This window comes from Aedes albopictus, chromosome 2, assembly GCF_035046485.1.
Source record: "Aedes albopictus strain Foshan chromosome 2, AalbF5, whole genome shotgun sequence".
Taxonomy (NCBI): Eukaryota; Metazoa; Arthropoda; class Insecta; order Diptera; family Culicidae; genus Aedes; species Aedes albopictus.
The window spans coordinates 342,448,393-342,468,801 of NC_085137.1; the positions used below are offsets into that span (position 1 = coordinate 342,448,393).

Sequence of the window (20,409 nt, forward strand, 5' to 3'; positions counted from 1 at the left end):
CGTAACAAAAAATAACTTTTTGTCTGTCTCAAGAGCAAACTTATGTGTCTCCGAAGGATTTTGGGCCGCTGAATCCGAATCCGGGCTCAGATTTGCTCTAACACGTCACAATTTTGAGCTATACCTCAATTTATAGGGCAAAATATGCGATTTTGGGCTTTTTTGACTGCAAGCCATTAAGCTTGGAAATATTTTTTTAAGCAATCAAAAGGTTAATTGGTCAATTAACATCTAAACTAACGACTCATGCAAAATATTTCATTTTACCAAATTGAATTCGATAGTTTTAAGCGATTTATGTTAGGTACCGTGATTTCGGGTGAAATTGATCACTTTTCGCAGTTTTTGGCGAATAATTTTTGAATACTTATCGGTATGGTTTAATTCAATGCTTTAAAACAAGTACGACCATGGTTTTCATCAGTCAAAGAGGTTTGAAATTCTACTGCAAATCATTTTATAACAAAAAATATCATTTGAAATAAAAAATCAAAAATTTTACTTTCGGGGTGAAATTGATCAGTCAGTGAAATGTTGTTGTAAGTGCTGAAAATATTTTTTCCTCCTGAATTAACCACCCTGGAATGCGAAAAGCTATGCAAAACTTTTACAAGTTTACTATTTTTTTAATTATTTAAGTTTGAAGTTTAATAAATCTTAAGAAAACGCCTAAAAGTATGCAATTTCCATACTAAATATGTTATAACTTCCAGAAAAAGTACAATTTTATGCATACATTTCAATATTTATGAAACTTTTGATGATGAAATCGGGTTTAGCGAATACTTGGCAGCTAGAAACAAACATTCAAATATTCATTACATGTGCGATACAGCTACGGTAACAAAAGTTTGAAAATGTCTTTGAAGTTCGCCTAACATGCAGTTTTGGAAAATATTGAATTTTATACAGAAATATGTGTCTAATTGGCTGTAAAACATGTCAACTCATCATTCAATAGCTCTTGAGCTAGATGATGAACATTTTTTACAAATTGTTTTCAGTTTAAAGCGTTATTTTCAACACATAAAAATGGCTCTCGCGTCGATCAATTTCACCCCACTGATCAATTTCACCCGAAATCACGGTACGATATTTCCCATACAAGGCACCCTCGCAAAGTTGCATGCAAGTTTTCATACTTACATAAAATGCTTAAATCCATCAAATTTGATTAGGTAAAACGAAATATTTTGCATGAGTCGTTGATTTAGATGTTAATTGACCAATTAACCTTTTGATTGCTTTAAAAAAATATTTCCAAGCTTAATGGCTTGCAGTCAAAAAAGCCCAAAATCGCATATTTTGCCCTATAAATTGTGGTATAGCTCAAAATTGTGACGTGTTAGAACAAATCTGAGCCCGGATTCGGATTTAGCGGCCCAAAAACCTTCGGAGACACATAAGTTTGCTCTTGAGACAAAAAAATGTTGCGCTGTGTAATGGAAATGGCTGTAAACTTTCAATTCATTGCTTATCAATATGGCGACGACTATATTTAGCGAAAATAAAACGAAAGCAATAAACCTAGCAGTGTCGCCATCCGTTGAGAGTTTGAACAGTTTTATTGTGGTAATAATGAATGCCAGAAGGTTTACATATTGGAGAATTTTGATTACTCTTAAAATCTGGCTTTATGGATATCTTAAAGTATACTTTAAAACATTTTATCAATAGTTTTCATAAAAGTTGTCATAAGACTGTGAATTTTTATTATTGCTGTAATAAAACCCTAATAAAAATCAAACAAAACCAATCAGCAATGAAATTGTTACTTGGGAGCTGTCGAGATCTTTCTGAGATATCTTTTAAAAAAAATCAATCCTGTATCAATGAAATCAGTAATTCCTGAAGAATTTTTCTATAGGAATCCCTGGTGGATCTCCTGAATCGTTCTTGTCTCGAAGAATCTCTGAAGAAACTTCTGGAGAGATGTAAATGATGAATAATGAATGAAATCCAATAAAAAATTAAAAAAAAAAGTTCTAAGAGTTTCGTATTTGAATGGACACCCTGAAATTCCATTAGAATTTCTTCAGAAGTTCTTGATAAGAGCCTTCTGCAAAGTTTGTCTAAAACAATAGAAAGAAAAAAAAATGGTCTGTCTATTGCTCCAATGACCAGACTTCAAATTGTTATTTTATTTTAACATGCAAAATACACCAGATGTAAGAATTTTAAAATCTTATTCATATTCAGTATTATCAAATTTAGGTTGTTCAATAATTTTCCAGTCTTAGAAAATTATGTCATCGGCTTATCAACTTCAACCGGATGGAAAGTTTTAAAATTTAACAATTTGAACATTTTTACAAAATGTGTGTTTCTTGTAAGAATTTCGTTTACGGAATTTGAAACAGATTCGCCCAGTTCATGTTTTAAAAATATTTGATTGGAATAATATGCATCAATTGAGTTGTATAATAAAAAAAATCATTGCATTACATTTTGTATGGAACTTGACTCCTGTTGAACGAAAAGTTGCGCTTGTATAACTTTTACGTGAATAACTTTCGAATATCGTTTGACAGACACGAAGATGGCTAAGATAATCAATTCAAGATATCCTCAGCATAGTCTTGCTAAATGTCCACGCTGTGGTTGCTTTGGCCCGTTTGTGCAAGAACTATCTTATCTGATTGTATTTTTTTTTGTAAAACACTTTTTACGGCAAAAGAGAAAGCAGCAGGACAAAGGCCTTCCTATAGACATTATGAACCATGCTGAATAATTGAGAACCGAATGACGTTAATCCATTTATTGTTTCCCGAGATTAGGCATAACATAATTCAGATAAGGGGGATTTTTCTTAATAAACGAAAGAACAAACTGATTCATAGGCTTCCATGATAAAGGACCTTGTAGCTTTGATATTCTTCCGGAAAAAACAATTACACGGGACGAAAATGGCAAATACTAGACGTAAACATAAGAAGAACATAATTTTCATTGAAAATTACAATTTTCTAAGTAGCTCCCTCATCCACTGAATAGTTTCGGATTCGCTGAAAATAATCAATAAAACCTAAAATTGGAAATCAATTATGAAGATGGAAACTGTTTGAAAACGAGCACCTAAATAGTCACCACAATTATTCGAAACCTTGGCATCCATCACAATTCAAGAGAATTTCATTTAGTTTAAACAAAACAAACATTTTTCGATCACATATTACATTTGAAGTAGCCAATTACAAACAGTAAAAATAAATACCTTTGCACTCTACAATTTTCAAACACACCACTAGTACCAATCCGACGTAGCTAATGTCCTGATACAGCTTCATAATTCAAACTTGTTTGCACTGCGAATCACTGTCACGAAATGCGAAGACTGTTGAGATTGATCATGTCTTGAACTAATCTTAAGACACAAGCGATCGGACATCGCAACTCTCTCGCTCTCTCTCTGTTTCTTTCTCTTAGCTTCTCAGCACATTGCACACGCTAAGAAAATGTCATACAGGTAATACTTTTCCAAACACTGACTGAGAACGCAATGAATCGAGGCTGAATAGGAATTATTCGCCTCACAGTTAATGCACTACTAGGCAACTGTCATATTTGTTCGTTTTTTCAAGAAGTGATTTTACCTATGGAGGGCCTTTTTCCTACGGAATCCATCTGGAGTCAGTGATACCTTTAGAAAATCTAATGAGTTTATACCTATGTAGTCTTTGGAATTCTTCCAGAACGAATTTTAATCTTCTTTCTTGGGTTTCTTTCAAATAATCTTGGATGTATTTCATTTGGATGCATAAAAAAGTATCTGACCCCTGGAATTTCTCCAGATTTTTTTTTGGGAATCAACCATATATCTCTTTTCCGTCGGAGTTGCTTTTGGGCAAGGATGGGAAATGTCACAGAACTTCATGAAAAAAATGTCATGACATATTTTAATTTCCACTACTTTTGATGTAAATTTTCATTTTTTTACATCACTATTCCATATTTTTTTACTAGGGACAGAGAAATTGACAAATAACAAAATGATATTTTTATGGCGTTTCCCATCCCTGCCTCTGGGCATCATCCAGGAGTTCACTCTGAGAATCATTCAAAAATTTCTGGAATAAGTAATAGACCAAATTTCTGGATTAATCACCACTTTTTTTTCTTTCATTTATTTGATAGGCTCAAGTGCTATAAAGCATAACAGAGCCGAAAACCAATTGCATCGTTACAAAATAAATATACAATAAATTAACAAAAAAAAATATTACAATCCATTAATTACCGCTTGCGAGAGCTCTTTTTGGGTGTCGACTGTACCTGCTCAACCACTAATTGAGCTTCCCGTTGACATCTATCGCCTGTATTTCTCTTGTCTGCTCTTTCTTTCCGCTTCACACTTCTCCCACTGCTCCATTTGTGCCCTTTCTTTCGCCTGTAAACCTTTTTTGTACCGTCGCTGCATCGATTTATCTTTCTTTCCAAATTCTTCCTGTCGCTTCCGTTTCTCTGCTTCGTACTTCGCCCAATTTTCCGCCAATTTCCGTTCGTACCCACTCTTGTACTCAGGTTTTGTCACATTTTTACTTTCTTGCTGTTTTTGGATTTCGGGTTGTTTTTCCGCTTCTTTTTCCTCGGATGCTGCACCAGCATCAGACACGACCTGAGCATAGGTGCAAGCCACCCTTTCTGATACAGTTGTCCTCCTTTTTCCTTGTTGGGATTCTCGTTGTGGGCAGGTATTCTTCCGATGACCCTCCGAATGACATAAAAAGTACTTGTTCCTGAGCTCCTCATAACACACCTTCGCTTTCCAGTTCAGTATGTCCAGTGTTGGAGGAATATTTTCCTCGACCTCCATAAATAATCCTCGTACGCCAGTAAACAAATGATCCATACCAAGATCCGGCGGAAATCCCGAACCAGACGTTGAACCTTCCCGAATTTGCTTATGACCGCCAGCAGTACATCGTCAGTCACTTCCGGTGGGATATCGAAGATCCTTACATACTGGATATTGATTCCAGCAGGTAGCATCCGGATATCGAGAGATTTGCCATTGTCATTCTTAAATTTCAACACTCCATCGTTTTTCTGCAGGGCCTCTTCCATTGCTGCTGTGTTCGTAGGCTTGATCCGCAGACTTCTGTCATCTCCTATCTTGTAGACAGCTTCCATTTCTGTCACACTTGAATCCAAACTCCTCGGAAATTTTGCAATTTCCGCCCATGTCGGCTGCGGTGCGGACAGGGGGAAACAAAATTTCACTGAGTTTTCAATCATTCCTCCACTCATTTTGTTGAACAATTGACGCCTCTGTTATCTACCGCTGAGGGAATCGAACGAAAAAAAAACGACCGAAAAAGTACAATGCGCTTTGAACCGGTGGAACCAATAGCAGCTAAACAACACAAAGAATATCACGTTTTATTCCATTCCGACAGTCGATTGCTTCTGCGCCCGAATGCAACGAGAGTAAGACAACAACTTTAATCACCACTTGCAGATGGCAAGGCAGATGGCCTATTTTTTGTAGGATGCCCTCAAGGAACTTCGGAAGGAATTCCTAGAGAAACCCATTAAGAAATAGGTATGATGATCACAAATCATAGAAGCATTTGCGGAGAATCTTTTAAAATAAACTGTTGGGGAATTTTCAAAAGTAACTTATGAAATATCAGCAAGAGCTCCTGCAGGATTAATAACAAAAAAAAAAACTCTTGGAAGAATGCCATAAAGAACTCCTGGAGAGTTCTCACAAGGAAGGTTTCATAAAAAAACTACTGGAAGATTCCCAAAGAGAACTTCTATACGGTTCTCATAAGAAACTCCTGAAGAACGACCTCTTGGAGAAATTTCCAGAATGAATTTCTGGAGATCTTTCCAGGGGTCTCCAGTTAGCCTAGTGTTTAAGGCTGTGGATCGCCAATCCGGAGACGGCGGGTTCGATTCCCGTTCCGGTCGGGAAAATTTTCTCGACTCCCTGGGCATAGTGTATCATTGTACATGCCTTACAATATACAAATTCATGCAATGGCAGGCAAAGAAAGCCCTTCAATTAATAACTGTGGAAGTGCTCGAAGAACACTAAGTTGAAGCGAGGCAGGCCAAGTCCCAGTGGGGACGTAGAGCCACAAAGAAGAAGAAGAAGAAGAAGAAGATCTTTCCAAAATAAATTCTAAATCAATATCCAGATAGATTTCTGGAGGATACAAAATATATGATTTTAAGAGTTCCGGTTTTTTTTCTGGGCGAATTCACACTGCAGTTCATTTTGAAATAGTTGTGATTCCGTTGCTGGATGTTATATTGTCATGTTCTCTTGATTTTTTTTTCGACTGTCCATGACATAGGCAATATGGCTAATATGTAGTTGAAATTTTTCAGCCCTTGTCGTCAATTATTGCTTCCTCAAATATTTCATACAGCTTAATGTTTCTATCTTCACCAAGTCCAACTTCCTTATTAAGAACAAAAATAGATAGTTAAATGATGTTGACTATCTTTCATGACATACACAGCAAATGATATTTTTGGTATTTTGAAGTGTCGGAAATAACCCAAGAATTCTTCCAGGCGTTCCTCGGAAATTCCTCCAGGAGTCCCTCAGAAATTCATCATGATGTTCCCCGACAATACCTCTACGAGTCCCTAGAAATGCTTCCAGGACTTCCCGAGAAATCTGAGTTTCCCAGTAGTTTCTAGGGAATTTCTTTAAGAGCTATGCTAGAATTCTTCTAGGAGTTCTTCAGAAATTACTTCATGAACCTTTCGTAAAATCCTGCAGAAGTTCCTCTGAAAACCCTCCGGGAGTTCCTCAGGAATTCTTCCGGAAGTTCCCCAAGGATTCCACGGGAGTTCCATGAGGATTCCTCAGGAGTCCCCCAATGAGTTCTTCAGGAGTTCCCTGAAAACTGCTCCAGGTAATTTTCCCAAGAGTTCCTTCTGAAATTTCTCCTGGGATTCCTCCAGGAAGTTTTTCTGGGATTCTGGGAATTTTTCCAGGAATTGCTCCAGGAATTCCTCTATCGGTTTCTCTAGAAATTATTCAAGGGATTCCTTTAGGAATGCCCTCAGGGATTCCTTCACAATTTCCTCCATGGATTCCTCCATTCAGGTATTCCTCCAGGAATTCCTCCAGAGCTCCTTCAGGAATTCATCCAGGATTTCCTCCAACAACTAATCCAGTTATTTCTTCGGAAAATTTTCAAGGAATTTGTCCAGAATTTCCAACAGGGATTCCTCCAAAGTTTCCTCTATGAATTCTTCCAGGGATTACTCCATAAATTTCTCCAGGACTTTCTCTAGGAATAACTGCTTATTCATCTAGGAATTTATCAGGAGTTTCCTTGCGTAATTCCTCCACGGTGTACACCAGACATTTCCCGGTTCCTCCAGGGGATCCTCCAGGAATTGTTCCATAACCCATGTAGCATACTTGTCACAGAAAAGTCACAGTGGCTCAGGTTTTTCTTTCGAAGAAGTCATAATGACTCACTTCTAACACATAAATACTTACTTGCTAAAAGTAAGTCACCTTGACTTCTGCACAACAAAAACCTGCGCCGCCGTGATTCTTCTGTGACAAGTGTGTTACTGGGGAAATTCAGTTCCGGAAGTCCTCCAGCAAATTCAACGTGAACTCTTCCAACAATTCCTCACAGGGGTTTCTCCTGAAATTCTTCCAGGAATTCCTCCATAGATTCCTTCAGGAATTCCACACAGAATTCCTCCAGGGATTCCTCCAGCAAATAATCCTGGAATTCCTTCAGAAATTACTCTAGAAATTACTCCTGGAATTACTACAGAAATTCCTCTAAGAATTGTTCCTGGAAATACTCCAGGAATTCCTACAAGATATATTCCAGAATTCCTCTGGAAATAATTGCTGTTATTGCTGTGGGAATTACTGCAGGAATTTCTCCAGAAAATACTTCATTAATTCCTACATAAATTCTTCCAGGAATTCCTCCAGAGATTCCTTCAGGAATTCCTCACAGAATTCCTCCAGGGATTCCTCCAGCAAATAATCCTGGAATTCCTTCAGAAATTACTCAAGAAATTACTCCTGGAATTACTACAGAAATTCCTCTAAGAATTGTTCCTGGAAATACTCCAGGAATTCCTACAAGATATATTCCAGAACTCCTCTAGAAATAATTGCTGTTATTGCTGTGGGAATTACTGCAGGAATTTCTCCAGAAACTTTCCAGAAAATACTTCATAAATTCCTACAGGAATTTCTCCGGGAAGTCCTCCAGGAATTATTCCAAGAAATCCTTCAGAAATTATTCCGAGAAATTCCTTGAGAAACTCTTGAAGGAATTCCTGGAGGAATGCTTGGAGAATTTCTTAGCGAGTCTTGGAGGAATTCCTGGAGCAATTTTTGAAGGAATACCTAGAGAAATTCTTTGAGTAATTCCAGACAGATTTTTTAGAGGAATATCTGGAGAAATTCTTTGAGAAACTCCTGGTGTAATTCTTGAAGGAATTCTTGGAGAAATTTCCCCACCAGAATTCTTGAAGGAATTTCTGGCTGAATTTTTAGAGGAACTCCTGGAAATACATTTGAGGAATTTCTTCGATAAATCCTAGAGGAATTCTTGGAGCAATTATTGGCGAAAGTCTTTGGGGAATACCTTGGAGGAGTTTTTTGGAGAAACTACAACGATACATTAAAGAGACACAAGAGTAGAGCTGGAATGTCTAAATTTCTGAACATTTTGGATAACCTACACTGCAAAATTTGTTTGCTGGTATTCAGCAAACTGCTGATTATTTTTGTGCTGATTATATTCAGCAATACAAATTTACTGAGTATCAGCAATTATTTTTCAACTTGCTGTACCATCCAGCAATTTTGACAGTTGATCAGCAACTGTGTGCTGAAATTCAGCAAAAATGTTGTTGAAATTCAGCAATTTATTTTGCTGATTTTTTTTTGTGTTGGAAGCATTTCAAAAAATTGGTGTGTAGATCACCAAGTGAATGTTGCTAAGTAAGATATCATAATTGTTCTCTGAAGCTTTTGAAATTGTTAGATTCCGCCAGCATTCGCCACAATTAAAAAAATCGAAGGTTCACAGATATTGCGGCCATACTTCAAAATACATTTGGTCCATTTGTATGTCAGTGGACACCGAAATAGTAACGCCTAGAGATACTCGTAATAATATGAGGGGCAACAGATACAATTGCGAAATAATTATACCGATAGAGTGAAGAGAAACAACAGTTAGAGCCTGTAGACCTTGAAGGTCCTAATTCCAGAATAGTTTTGAAAGCCTGAAATATCCCATGAATGTACCATAAGCATTATCAGGTATCAGAAGGCCGGGTCCAGAGGCACGTTATCCTCCATTTGGGACATTTGTGCCATCGCCAAAATAATAGCCTATTTCATCATCTACCTGAGGGAAAAGGAAGGAAATAAGGATAGCACATAATCAACGGCATCATCTAAATCACTTGGAGTGTCAATGGATGGTGAGTATCCATGAAATTTGGCCGCAACCAAATCAGTAAAAAGATCCCAGTTTGTTGACCGGGGATTCCTGAATCGCAATGTTTGCGAAGTAACATTTAAATGTTCAAAAAAGATGTAGCGATGGTCAGATAAAGATTCTTCATCTGACACATGCCAATTGGTCAGCTCGTGACTAATTCTACTAGAGCAAAGCGTTATGTCTAACACTTCCTCTCTAGCAGATACCATGAAGGTTGGGCGGTTGCCTATGTTAAGTAACGCAAGATCTGTACTACTTAAGTACTCCATTAAACTGGAGCCTCTCAAGTTAATGTCTGAGCTGCCCCAGATGATATGGTGAGCATTAGCATCACAGCCAACAATTAGCGGAAGGCCTTTTGAAGAACAGTATGCGATGACTTGTTTGAAAGCATCCGTAGGGGATGGTTCATCATGCGGTAAATAAACCGAACAATAGACGTATTTCCTGTTGAGGTTTCCAACAGATACATCAATTGTGATAGCACATACATCTCTGGTGGTTAGTTCAGAGATGAGTGTAGCAGCTATTGCATTGTTGACAAGCACACAGGCTCGAGGCATGACACGTGAGTTTGCCATTTCATGTTTACTGAAAGTAGCAAACACCGGGTTCACCTAGATAGAAATTCCCCTTACGGAAGTAAGGTTCTTGGACCAAGGCCACTTGGGCTGAACCAATGGCCATTTTGTATGGACAAATAAAAAATTTTGTATGGACCAATGACATCGCGGGGGGGGGGATGGAAAGTCCCAAAAAAAATGACCACGTGGTTTATGGACGGCCCCTTATAAAAAAAATACAAAAACAACACGCATTCTCAGCTATTAGAAAAAGGGGGGAGGTGCAAAGGGGAGAGGTACCATTCATTTTTAGCACAACTATTCCCCTTGGCTTTAAAATAGACTTTAGGATAAAATGTTTTAAAATTAAGAAGATAAGGCATTTCTAGCAAAAGAAGATCGTCCCGGGTGGTTACAGGTTAATTTAATTAATACCATTAAGAATATGCGATGCACCAATTAAAATAAAGCTAATAAAAAAATCAATACGATGTAGTTACTTAACCTACATTTGTGCATTCAAACCAATGAAAGTATCGCAGCGTATCCCTTTATTTTAGCGTGACCAATGCTCCGATTATAAAGAATTAATCCCGTTGCAAAATTTAAAATCTGCTCTACCAGTACGATTCGATCAGTTAGAGGCGAAGGTTCCGAACACGACGATTATCTTCTTGTGTGCATCGTGCCGGCGAAAGAGACTCAAAACAAAACGCGCTGAGGGAATCCCGCGAAACGATGAGGTCAAAGACTATCTGTACGGTGTTTTCCCTGGTTAGCTTTGTATTGCTGAGATTAGCCGACTATCACTGCTTGGCTGACAAAGGAGGTGCGTGATGTTTGGCGGATGAGTTTTTTTTATGTACCAATATAACTCATGGTTTGTAATTTTAGTAAGTTGTGGACAACGGCAATTGACCTATCTGGGATTGATAACATCAGGGTATGCCGCCAACGAGGCTGATTGGCCATGGCACGCTGCTATATTTAAACGGGTTGCCAAAAAAGAGATTTACATATGTGGTGGAACAATTATTAGTGAAAATTTTATATTGACGGGTAAGTGAATTTCTTGTCGATATGTTATTTCTGAAAGAATTATTAACTCAATTGATATAATTTTAGCTGCACATTGTACAAGTGTTTTCCGAGCTCTTATTGCGCCCGATGATTTCGTCATCAAACTTGGCCTGCATAACAAAAGTCATCCCTATGATCACACTACAAACTACAATATCGTTGAAGTTATACGGCACGTCAGCTTCAACACGAATAATATGAACCATGATATTGCACTGTTAAGAACCGAAGAGGACATTGTCTATTCCGATTACATACAACCAATCTGCCTTTGGCCTCAGGAGAGATCGGGTTTGAACCAGGTGCTATCAACTAGTGGTTATGTAGTGGGCTGGGGACTTGGAGACGAAAGCAAACCCAAGGATATCCTGCAGGAGGCAACGCTGTCCGTAGTGAATCACGCAACTTGCCTGAAAAGTAAGCCACATCATTTCCAGAAACTACTCTCTGACAGCAATTACTGTGCTGGAAATCGTAACAAGACAAATGTTTGCGACGGTGACAGCGGTGGTGGAATGTTTTTTAAACTCGATAATTCTTGGTACATTCGAGGATTGGTCAGCACTGGTGCTCGATCCGAATTCAGCAGTCATTGTGATCCTGAACAATACGTTGTATTCACTGATATTCCGTACTACCTGAAGTGGATCCACGGCCATCAACAAATTGCCAAAAAACGAAATTTGCTGGACTTGGGAAATTGTGGACTAGACGAACATAGCTCTACCACAGACGAGATGGATAAACCGGTGTATCTGCAATATCCATGGATGGCAATACTGGAGTTCAAAGGAGATCTGTCAACAACAGTTCATGTGTTCTGCAACGGAGCCCTCATCCATCCCAAGTTTGTACTCACGGTTGGCCATTGCGTGGACAGTAGTTTGAAGAAATATCAACTGTAAGATCTACTGAACTACCTTACAATTGCAGAAAAAAAAGTATTAACAGCTACTCAATTTATTTTCCAGTAAATCCGTTCGCTTGGGAGAATACAACCAAAAAACCAATCCCGATGTGGGTAAACGATCAAACGGAAAAGAAGTCACCACCAACATTCAGTCGATCGATGTGGAAAAGGTTATCAAACATCCTGATTTCAACAGACCTCAATACGACAATAACATAGCACTGCTGAAGCTGAAATTCCCTGCCGACACCGATCGACCCAATGTGAAGCCAATTTGTATTCCAACCCTGGAGGATCACAACGAGCAGTACATAGTAAGTGGATGGAAGCGCGTTGGCCGAGAGGCTCATGTCCTCACTAGAGACTCGGTCCTGGTGGAAGATCCCAACACGTGTAAAGCAATCTACAAAAAGTTCAAAGTTAACACCAGCGAGAATCACATCTGTGGGACATACTACCAGGAAGAAATTCAACAATGTTTCCACTTCATGAGTGGAGCACCTATGCAGTACGTAAAACGAGTTGATCGGAAAAATCGTTACTTCCTGAAGGGGCTATTTTCGTTTGGATTCCCTGGCTGTAAGCTGAACTATACGGATGTCTTCACCAGCGTCAACAAGTATACCGGCTGGATTTCGAACGTAGTGGATCAAGAAAAGTAATATAAATTTGTGTTTGTTTTGTACCAACCTGTCTCGTACACATTTAAAGAAAAAACATGTAAAAACATGAAAAACACGATTTTCAGAAACTGTCATGAATTTGGTAATAATTCGACACTGATTTTTCATTTGAGCTTAATACTCCTTTTGTTAAATGCACAGGGTGGCCATCAGTGGTTACCGCGCTAACAATAATTTTACAAAAATTCAAACTTTTCCTTATCTATCTATATAGAGATAAGGAAAAGTTTGAATTTTTGTAAAATTATTGTATTATATATTATTATATATATATATATATATATATATATATATATATATATATATATATATATATATATATATATTTATATATTCAGGTCAAGGAAAATAACTCACATCTCAATATATAAGCCCGTAAAATGATTGGAGGATCTTTCAGGGATACTATTCAAATTACCTCCAGCAATCTTTCTAAACGAGATATTTATCCAGGAATTTAATTTCTAGAGAAAGAGATTAGGGTAACCCATGGAACTACTGCAGGTATTTCTTCTTCAGATATTACTTAAAAAATTCCGTTTCGCCAGACATTTCTTTAGAGTTTCTTATAGGATTACCTCTACAAATTCTAGCACGAATTAATCCATAAATTTCTGCAAGAGTTTCAGATTCTTTCAGAGATTCTTGTAGGAATTCCTCTATGAATACTTTTAGGTTGTTTTTCCAGAAATTCGTACATTTTTTTGTTGGAATCATTCCAAAAGTTCTCCAGGCTTACCATCCAGAATAACTCCAGAGATTTCCACAGTAATTTCTTGTAAAATTCCTCCGTGAATAATTCTTTGGCATTTTCCCAGAAATTCATCTTGAAAATTCTCATGAGATTCATCTAGAAGCTTGTCCAGGGATTCCTCCCAACATGTTTTTACAAGGATGCTTCATTAATGATTTTTTTTAAGACATTTTACCGGTGACTGTTCTGTAGTTTTTCCAGAGATTTATTCCTTGGAACTTCTCAAAGAATTTTTCAAAAAATAATTCTAGAAGTACCTGTAGAGAGTCCGGAAGCTCCTCCTTAAGAGATTCCTTCAAAAGATTCCAGGACTATGATTTTCAAAAATTTAAGCAGGTTTTCACCCATATTTAAAAAAAAGTTCAACAAATTCTTCGAAACATTTCTCCTTATTTTTGGATAGCTTCAGTTTTTTTTTCTTTTCTAGGAATCTCCACAAGGAATCATTGAGAGATTCTTCTGGAAATTCAAGAATTTCCCCAGAAGATCTGCTGAAAAATCTCTAGGAAAGTCTTTAAAGGCATACCAGGAAATATTTCTGCCAGAATCGCAGGAGCATCTTCAAAAAGGTTTCACTTAGTTTTAGTAGGAATTTCTGCTGGAATCTCCGAAGTAATTTCTCAAGGAATTTTTGGAGGAACGCTCGATGAGATTTGCGCAGTATTTTTTCAAAGGGAAGCGAAATTTATTGAAGAAAAATCCATGGAATAACTTTTGAGGAAATCTCTTCCTGAAATTTCTAAAGAAAACCATAAAATACTGGAAAAGCTCCTGGATGCTTCTGAAGAAATCCTTGAAGAAATAATCCATAGAGGAATTACTATAGGAAAAAACAATATGTAACGGAAAATTTCAAGAAATCTCCGGTCTAACAACTCCCTGGAAAACTTCTGAAGGAATCTTAGCGAGCTTTTTTTTTAGAAATTTCTGGAGGAATATCGGAGAAACTTCTTAGGAAACGCTTGGTAAAACTTCAAGAAACAAATATTGGTAAACTTTAGAAGAGTTTTTGAAATTATCCTACAATAGAATACCTGGAGGATCAAAAAAAATAGAAAATTTGAACAATCTCTTGAGAAATTTTCAATGGAACACCTGTAGCATTCCTTAGGAAATGCTAGGAAATCCATAGAAAAAATCATGGAGGTATCCTTGGAGAAAATTCTGGAGGAATTTTTAGGGAAACAGCCGGTGGAATACTATTTCATCACTTAAATTAATAACATGAAGAATCTCTGATAGATTTTTTGCTGGATTTTTTGTATGAATCCCTTAAAGAAAAAAAAACATCCTGGAGACATTCCTATGTATATTCCAATGAAATTATTGAAGAAATTCCCAAAGAAATCAAAGAATACCTATACGACTTCCTAAAGGAATCACAAGAATCTTTTCTGAAAATAAACGCAGCCGAAATAATTTCTGAAACAATCTTTTAAAACAATCCAAATGCAGAGATGAGTCAGCCTAGAGCTTAAAATCTCAATAATAAAGAAACATAAAAGTTCAACAGAAAAGTCTCATTCCTTAAAAACGAATATTCAAAGTAGACCCTAGAAAAATGCCAGGCCTAGTGCCAGGCAAAGTTTCAAAAGGCATATAATATGAAAAACATCCTAAGAAACTTGTTTAGATATTCTCAAAATCATAGCTGAAGGAAGGATTCCCTGGAAGAATTTTAGAACCCTAGGAAAATTCTTTGAATAAATTCCTGGAGTAATTTCTGAAGATAATCACACTTTATTTTGGAAGGAATCCTTAGAAGATTCTAGAACAATTTCTGTGGCAATCCGTGGATGATTTAATAAAACAATACTTGGAGAACTTTCTTAAGGAATCCGTGCAAGCTTTTAGGAAGGAAATCCATGGACCAATTTCGGAAGGGCACCATGGCTTTCACGGCTGGTTTATCAAAGATTTTTTTTTTAGTTTAGTGGAGCCTTAGAGGAACATATAAATGCATCTATGGATTTTCTATAGGATTCTGTTAGAAACGCGATTTATTGGAAGGAGCGAAACTTCTCGAAAGCAGCATACTGTTTTGGCAGCTTCAAGACTGCAAATAGTTCAATTTTATTTATTTGAATTGTACAAATATTAGCTTTACAACTTACATTTTAGTTCCATTATCTGTCTTCCAAAACGCAATTCATCTAACATCTTCAATTATGCACCATTAGTAACTATCTCGTAGCTATATTCAGCGAAGTAACTTTCGTATATGACATCACATAACATTCTACATCTGTTCTGTCTGTGACAGAATATAACGAAATCCAAATACTATTCAACGGAGAACTCGGGACTCACTAAACACGGAAGGAAATCGTTTGCCTATTTCCAACATACCCCAACCCGTGTAGTCCCGAATTTCCGTTGAGCATAAAATTATCTTCCACATTAATTAATTCTGTACTATGTCAACAAACGTCATTAAACTTGTGAAGCCCTGAGAAAACGAATTCATTTAACTCAATAACCTAATCAATAAGTACTTGAAGGCATTCATTGATGTTTCACCAATCCACCACTACATTCCTAAAAATTCAATTTATCTGTTTGTGAAACAACTACTTCGGTCTCGGTGGTATCAAGAGTCGAAGACGATCGTATCCAGATGCTGTGATGTATACAGGTAACCGTCGTTACTACTAATCTGTCGATCGATGCTACAGTGGTTAGCTCCTCTTCTCTCTTCACCGTGCTTATCGCTGTTGTCGCAATTCCATCGCAATAGAGACTCCACGCATCGATGATAAAAGAAAACGTCGGGCTGCATCTCGAGATAGCCTTGAGTGAGAATATGCGTGAATTGTTGTTTACCAAGTGGTCCTCACAGATCGGTCACTTTACCAGCACCGACTTTCCCTGAGCTCCATTCATTGGCCCTCCTGGATCAAACCCGATGCTGTCCATCTTTGTTAGTCGATCACATCTACCATCAAAGTCCATTGTTTTAACATCGGGTATCCGGCCGATCGTTTGTGTTGGAATAGAGCTGTATTTGAAAACCATCATCAGTAAGTCCATTTCAACTACAACGCTTCTTGAAGAATCGCATGTAAACAAGGCAACGGCAAAGATTTTTCGAATGGGTTCTCCCGTACACATACGACTCCGCGAAGCAATGTGCTCGAGCAAAGAGGAATGGTGAGAGAGCTCTTGTTTAGGATAATCACATCACAACTACTGGATTTGGATAAAATAAGAATTTCATCAACGCTACTGGTTTCGAACTGGACCGTGCTGTGGAAGCATGACTTGACACCGGCTGTAGAGTGCAACACTACTGCTTGCATACTAGACTCTCCCTTACTACGGAAGTTTTCGATCGCATCGATTCCAACGGGCAATTCTGGATGCAGGTCCTCCTCATTGTTTTTGGCTTGGGTTTCGGAAGCAGGTTTGAAGTGACGTATAGCATTCGGCTGATCAATTCGGGTACTCGGCTGATATGGATCAGAACCTATTCCACTGCACTGTACAGACGGGCTGTAGATAGGCTTAATAAGGGTTCCGTCACTTAACGAACTGTACTCGACTGGCATTGTTTCGTCGACATTTTCCCTGTTACTCTTCCTCGCTCTTGCGTCCCTCTTAGCTTTATAGTGCAATTCGATTTTCCTGGTGGCTTCCTTTGTTGCTTGTTCGATTTGTTCCAAGCTCCGTTCGTACTCCTGCCGTAGACGTCTACTTTCTTCCTCAAGCTGTATTATACGTATTAGATGCTGTTGCTCTAGCATCCTAAGACGCTCCTGTATCGACTTCTTACGGATACTGCTTGTACCGCCGGAATCCATGTCTGCGTCGACTCCGAAGCGAATAAAATTCTTGAAGTTTGTTAGAAACGCGATTTATTCGAAGGAGCGAAACTTCTCGAAAGCAGCATACTGTTTTGGCAGCTTCAAGACTGCAAATAGTTCAATTTTATTTATTTGAATTGCACAAATATTAGCTTTACAACTTACATTTTAGTTCCATTATCTGTCTTCCAAAACGCAATTCATCTAACATCTTCAATTATGCACCATTAGTAACTATCTCGTAGCTATATTCAGCGAAGTAACTTTCGTATATGACATCACATAACATTCTACATCTGTTCTGTCTGTGACAGAATATAACGAAATCCAAATACTATTCAACGGAGAACTCGGGACTCACTAAACACGGAAGGAAATCGTTTGCGTATTTCCAACAAATTCTCTGAAAGAATTCTTGAAGAAATTCTCTCAGGAATCTCAGAAGAAACCCCTGATAGAATTACAAAAGAATACATGGCAGACTTTCTAAAGCAATCGCTGGAGAATTTTCCGCAGGAGGATTTTTGTTAAGAAATCCATGAATGGTTTTCCAAATAAATTATTCATGAAAATTCTGGAGGAATCCCTTGAAGAATTCGTAAAGGAATTCCTAAAGGATTTCTGATTAAATTCACGCAAAAATTTCAGAAGCAATCTTGCAAGATTTTTAAAGTAATCTTTTGAGAAATTTTTGATGTAATGTCTAATGGAATTTCCGAAGAAAACGTCTAAAGCTCCTAGGTACATTTTTTTGAAGAACGTGTAAATGAGTTCCTGGAGAAATCTTTACACAAATTATTGTAGTAATCCCTGAATGAATTTCTAAAGAAATATTTATAAGAATTTCAGAAGATCTCACAGGACAAATTTCTGAAGAAAAATCCTTAGAAAATTTAGATTATTCGGGTAAATTTCTGATGGAATCCCTTTGAGTTTTCTCTATATCACAGATATTTGTTTTTTTTTGTTCGTATGAAGGCGCAACAATTACGTAATAATCAGATACGAGGTTTTCTTGACGCCAAATGATAATAATACTGGTACGCCAAATTATCGGTATCGCTATCAATATCAGCAACTTCGCTCCACTAGTGATTGCAGCGTGATACAAAATCTTTCAAAATGATCATTTCTGGAATTTCTCGATCCTCCAAACTACTATAAAATGCTTTACAGCATATAGGATCTTGTACCATTTGGGCAGGTGTACCTATTTTGGGCACTTGCCTCTATAACTAAGTCAATTTCAAACCGATTGATTTGAATTTTTGTACAGAGTTAAATACTGTACGTGCCTAACTCTATACAAAATTTCAAATCAATCGGTTTGAAATTGACTTAGTTATAGCAGCAAGTGCCCAAAATAGGTACACTTGCCCAAATGGTACAAGACCCTACCTACACTGGAAAAGAATGTAGTGGAATCTACCGATTTCACAGTGAAATAAATAACCGTACCGTAATCTGGGGTCAAATTTATCACTTTAAAACAACTTTTGCGAATAAAATCAGTGCCTGTTCAAATATTGCCAAAATAATTTCTGTAAATCCAGTACCCAGCGGATCTCCATGGAACCATGTGACAGAATTTTGTTCAACAAATTTAAACTTTAAGTTAAATAAGTTCAAATATCAAAATTTTGGAAATGCCACTTTGGGGCGAAATTGATCAGTACACAATTAAGCATCGGTTGGAAAGCAAAATTTCCTTCACCACTTAATTTTGCTCTACTAAAACCGAAAAACGCGTTTAAAATCTTACAACAAGTGAATTTAGTACTATAAATGCAAAATTAAATTTTGAAATTTTCCCTTAAACGCCTAGAGGTAGGCAATTCCATTTGAAAAAAGTGATTTCTATCACAGTAAATGACAATTTCATCATAAAATGAACTTTTTTTTAACTATTTCATGTTCTGATTAGCTGCATAACATCCCAACTAAGGCCCCACAAAAATGTTAAAACAGAGAATTCACGGAAAGTCCTGTTAGCAATTGATTGTTTAGTAGCAATGATTTCAGCTAAATGAGAAATACATTGCAAATTCCTTGAAAAAATAAGGCAAAACTAACTTTTTTTCTAAAAAAATAAAAGTCTACACTCATCTCTAGACATCTATGAATCAGATGACGTAAAAATTTTAAGATCATTACGACGCTTAAGAGTTCCTAGTATGGAATTACAATGTAGTACCCGCGTGATCAATTTGACCCCGGTTTACGGTACCTATGATTCTCAACCAACAAAAAAATCAGTTGGAGTTATACTGGTAATTTAATAAGTAATACTGGTAATTCAACTAGCAGTACACTTACCATCACAAAAAAGAACCTTCATTTTACATACTGTGTTGTAAGAAGCTTGTTCGGGAAAAATTTACAATGTTTTGTTGTTGGAGCGACTACGCTTTTAGTCAAAATTACTGAAACGCATTGTAACTATAATCATTATTTTAGTGAATCTCACAAAGTATGTTGTTGGTTGCAAATCATCGGTACGATTATCAATTTAACCATGTATTCGGTAGTATACACAACAAAATTTTTCTGGGTGTATGTGGTTTGAATCTCATGCATGCATCATAGGAGTGTTCATATGAGTGTTCGCATGTGTTCGTATCGAATGCACCATTATCCGATATTTATCCATGAAACTTCAAAGCTATACATTCGGAGCTTTTAAACGTACTAGCTCATGTTCTAGTATAACAGCACACTGTGTGATGCACACGCTTACAAATTTCTGCTTGGCATCGCCTTTGTTATACCAGTTATTCAGAAGAGTAGATGGATATTGATAAAGGACAGTTAAACCCCATACTCATACTAAGCTCAAATGCATTTTAATAAAAGCTCCCAAGCACTAAAAATGATGAAATTTCGTGTTTTGATTTATTTTTACAAAGAGGTACCGATTATGGCATAATCTGGATAGGGAAATGAAACCATCTCGGCAAGGGTCCTATTTTGGGCACTTTTCTGTTATAACTCAGCCAATTCTGAACCAATTGACACAATTTTTGTAACGCGATGAGATACGTACAGTCAGGTCTTTTTTACGCGGTTTTCATTTACGCGGCCGCGTAAAAAAAAAACTTCATACAAAAAAAAATCATCGTCTTATTTTTGCACGATTCGTCGAGAAATGGTGAGACTTT

The 20,409-nt window shown here is 37.2% G+C and overlaps 2 protein-coding genes across 2 annotated transcripts in view; one reads left to right on the plus strand and one right to left on the minus strand.

Moving 5' to 3' along the window:
* Positions 1–3,399, minus strand: part of LOC109431743 (ovochymase-2-like) — a 41,545-nt gene extending 38,146 nt beyond the window's left edge. The window contains exon 1 of the mRNA XM_029866081.2: positions 3,215–3,399. Within this exon, the coding sequence (XP_029721941.2) occupies positions 3,215–3,287 (73 nt within the window). The 5' untranslated portion in view covers positions 3,288–3,399. The remainder of the gene's footprint in view (positions 1–3,214) is intronic.
* A 7,228-nt stretch (positions 3,400–10,627) lies between these two features.
* LOC109424145 (serine protease 53) lies at positions 10,628–12,772 on the plus strand. Its single transcript, XM_019699233.3, has 4 exons — positions 10,628–10,850; positions 10,916–11,080; positions 11,147–12,002; positions 12,073–12,772. Exons 1-4 carry the CDS (start codon positions 10,760–10,762, stop codon positions 12,671–12,673), a joined length of 1,713 nt encoding a protein of 570 aa, XP_019554778.3. The 5' UTR covers positions 10,628–10,759; the 3' UTR covers positions 12,674–12,772.
* The last annotated feature ends 7,637 nt before the right edge of the window (positions 12,773–20,409 follow it).

What these genes read in the sequence shown, in the direction of transcription:
- LOC109424145 (XM_019699233.3), top strand. Translation starts at nt 10,760, where the DNA reads ATGAGGTCAAAGACTATCTGTACGGTGTTTTCCCTGGTTAGCTTTGTA. An exon ending in TGAAAATTTTATATTGACGG is followed by an intron (nt 11,081 to 11,146) that starts GTAAGTGAATTT and finishes ATATAATTTTAG; the next exon opens with CTGCACATTGTACAAGTGTT. An exon ending in AGTTTGAAGAAATATCAACT is followed by an intron (nt 12,003 to 12,072) that starts GTAAGATCTACT and finishes TTTATTTTCCAG; the next exon opens with TAAATCCGTTCGCTTGGGAG.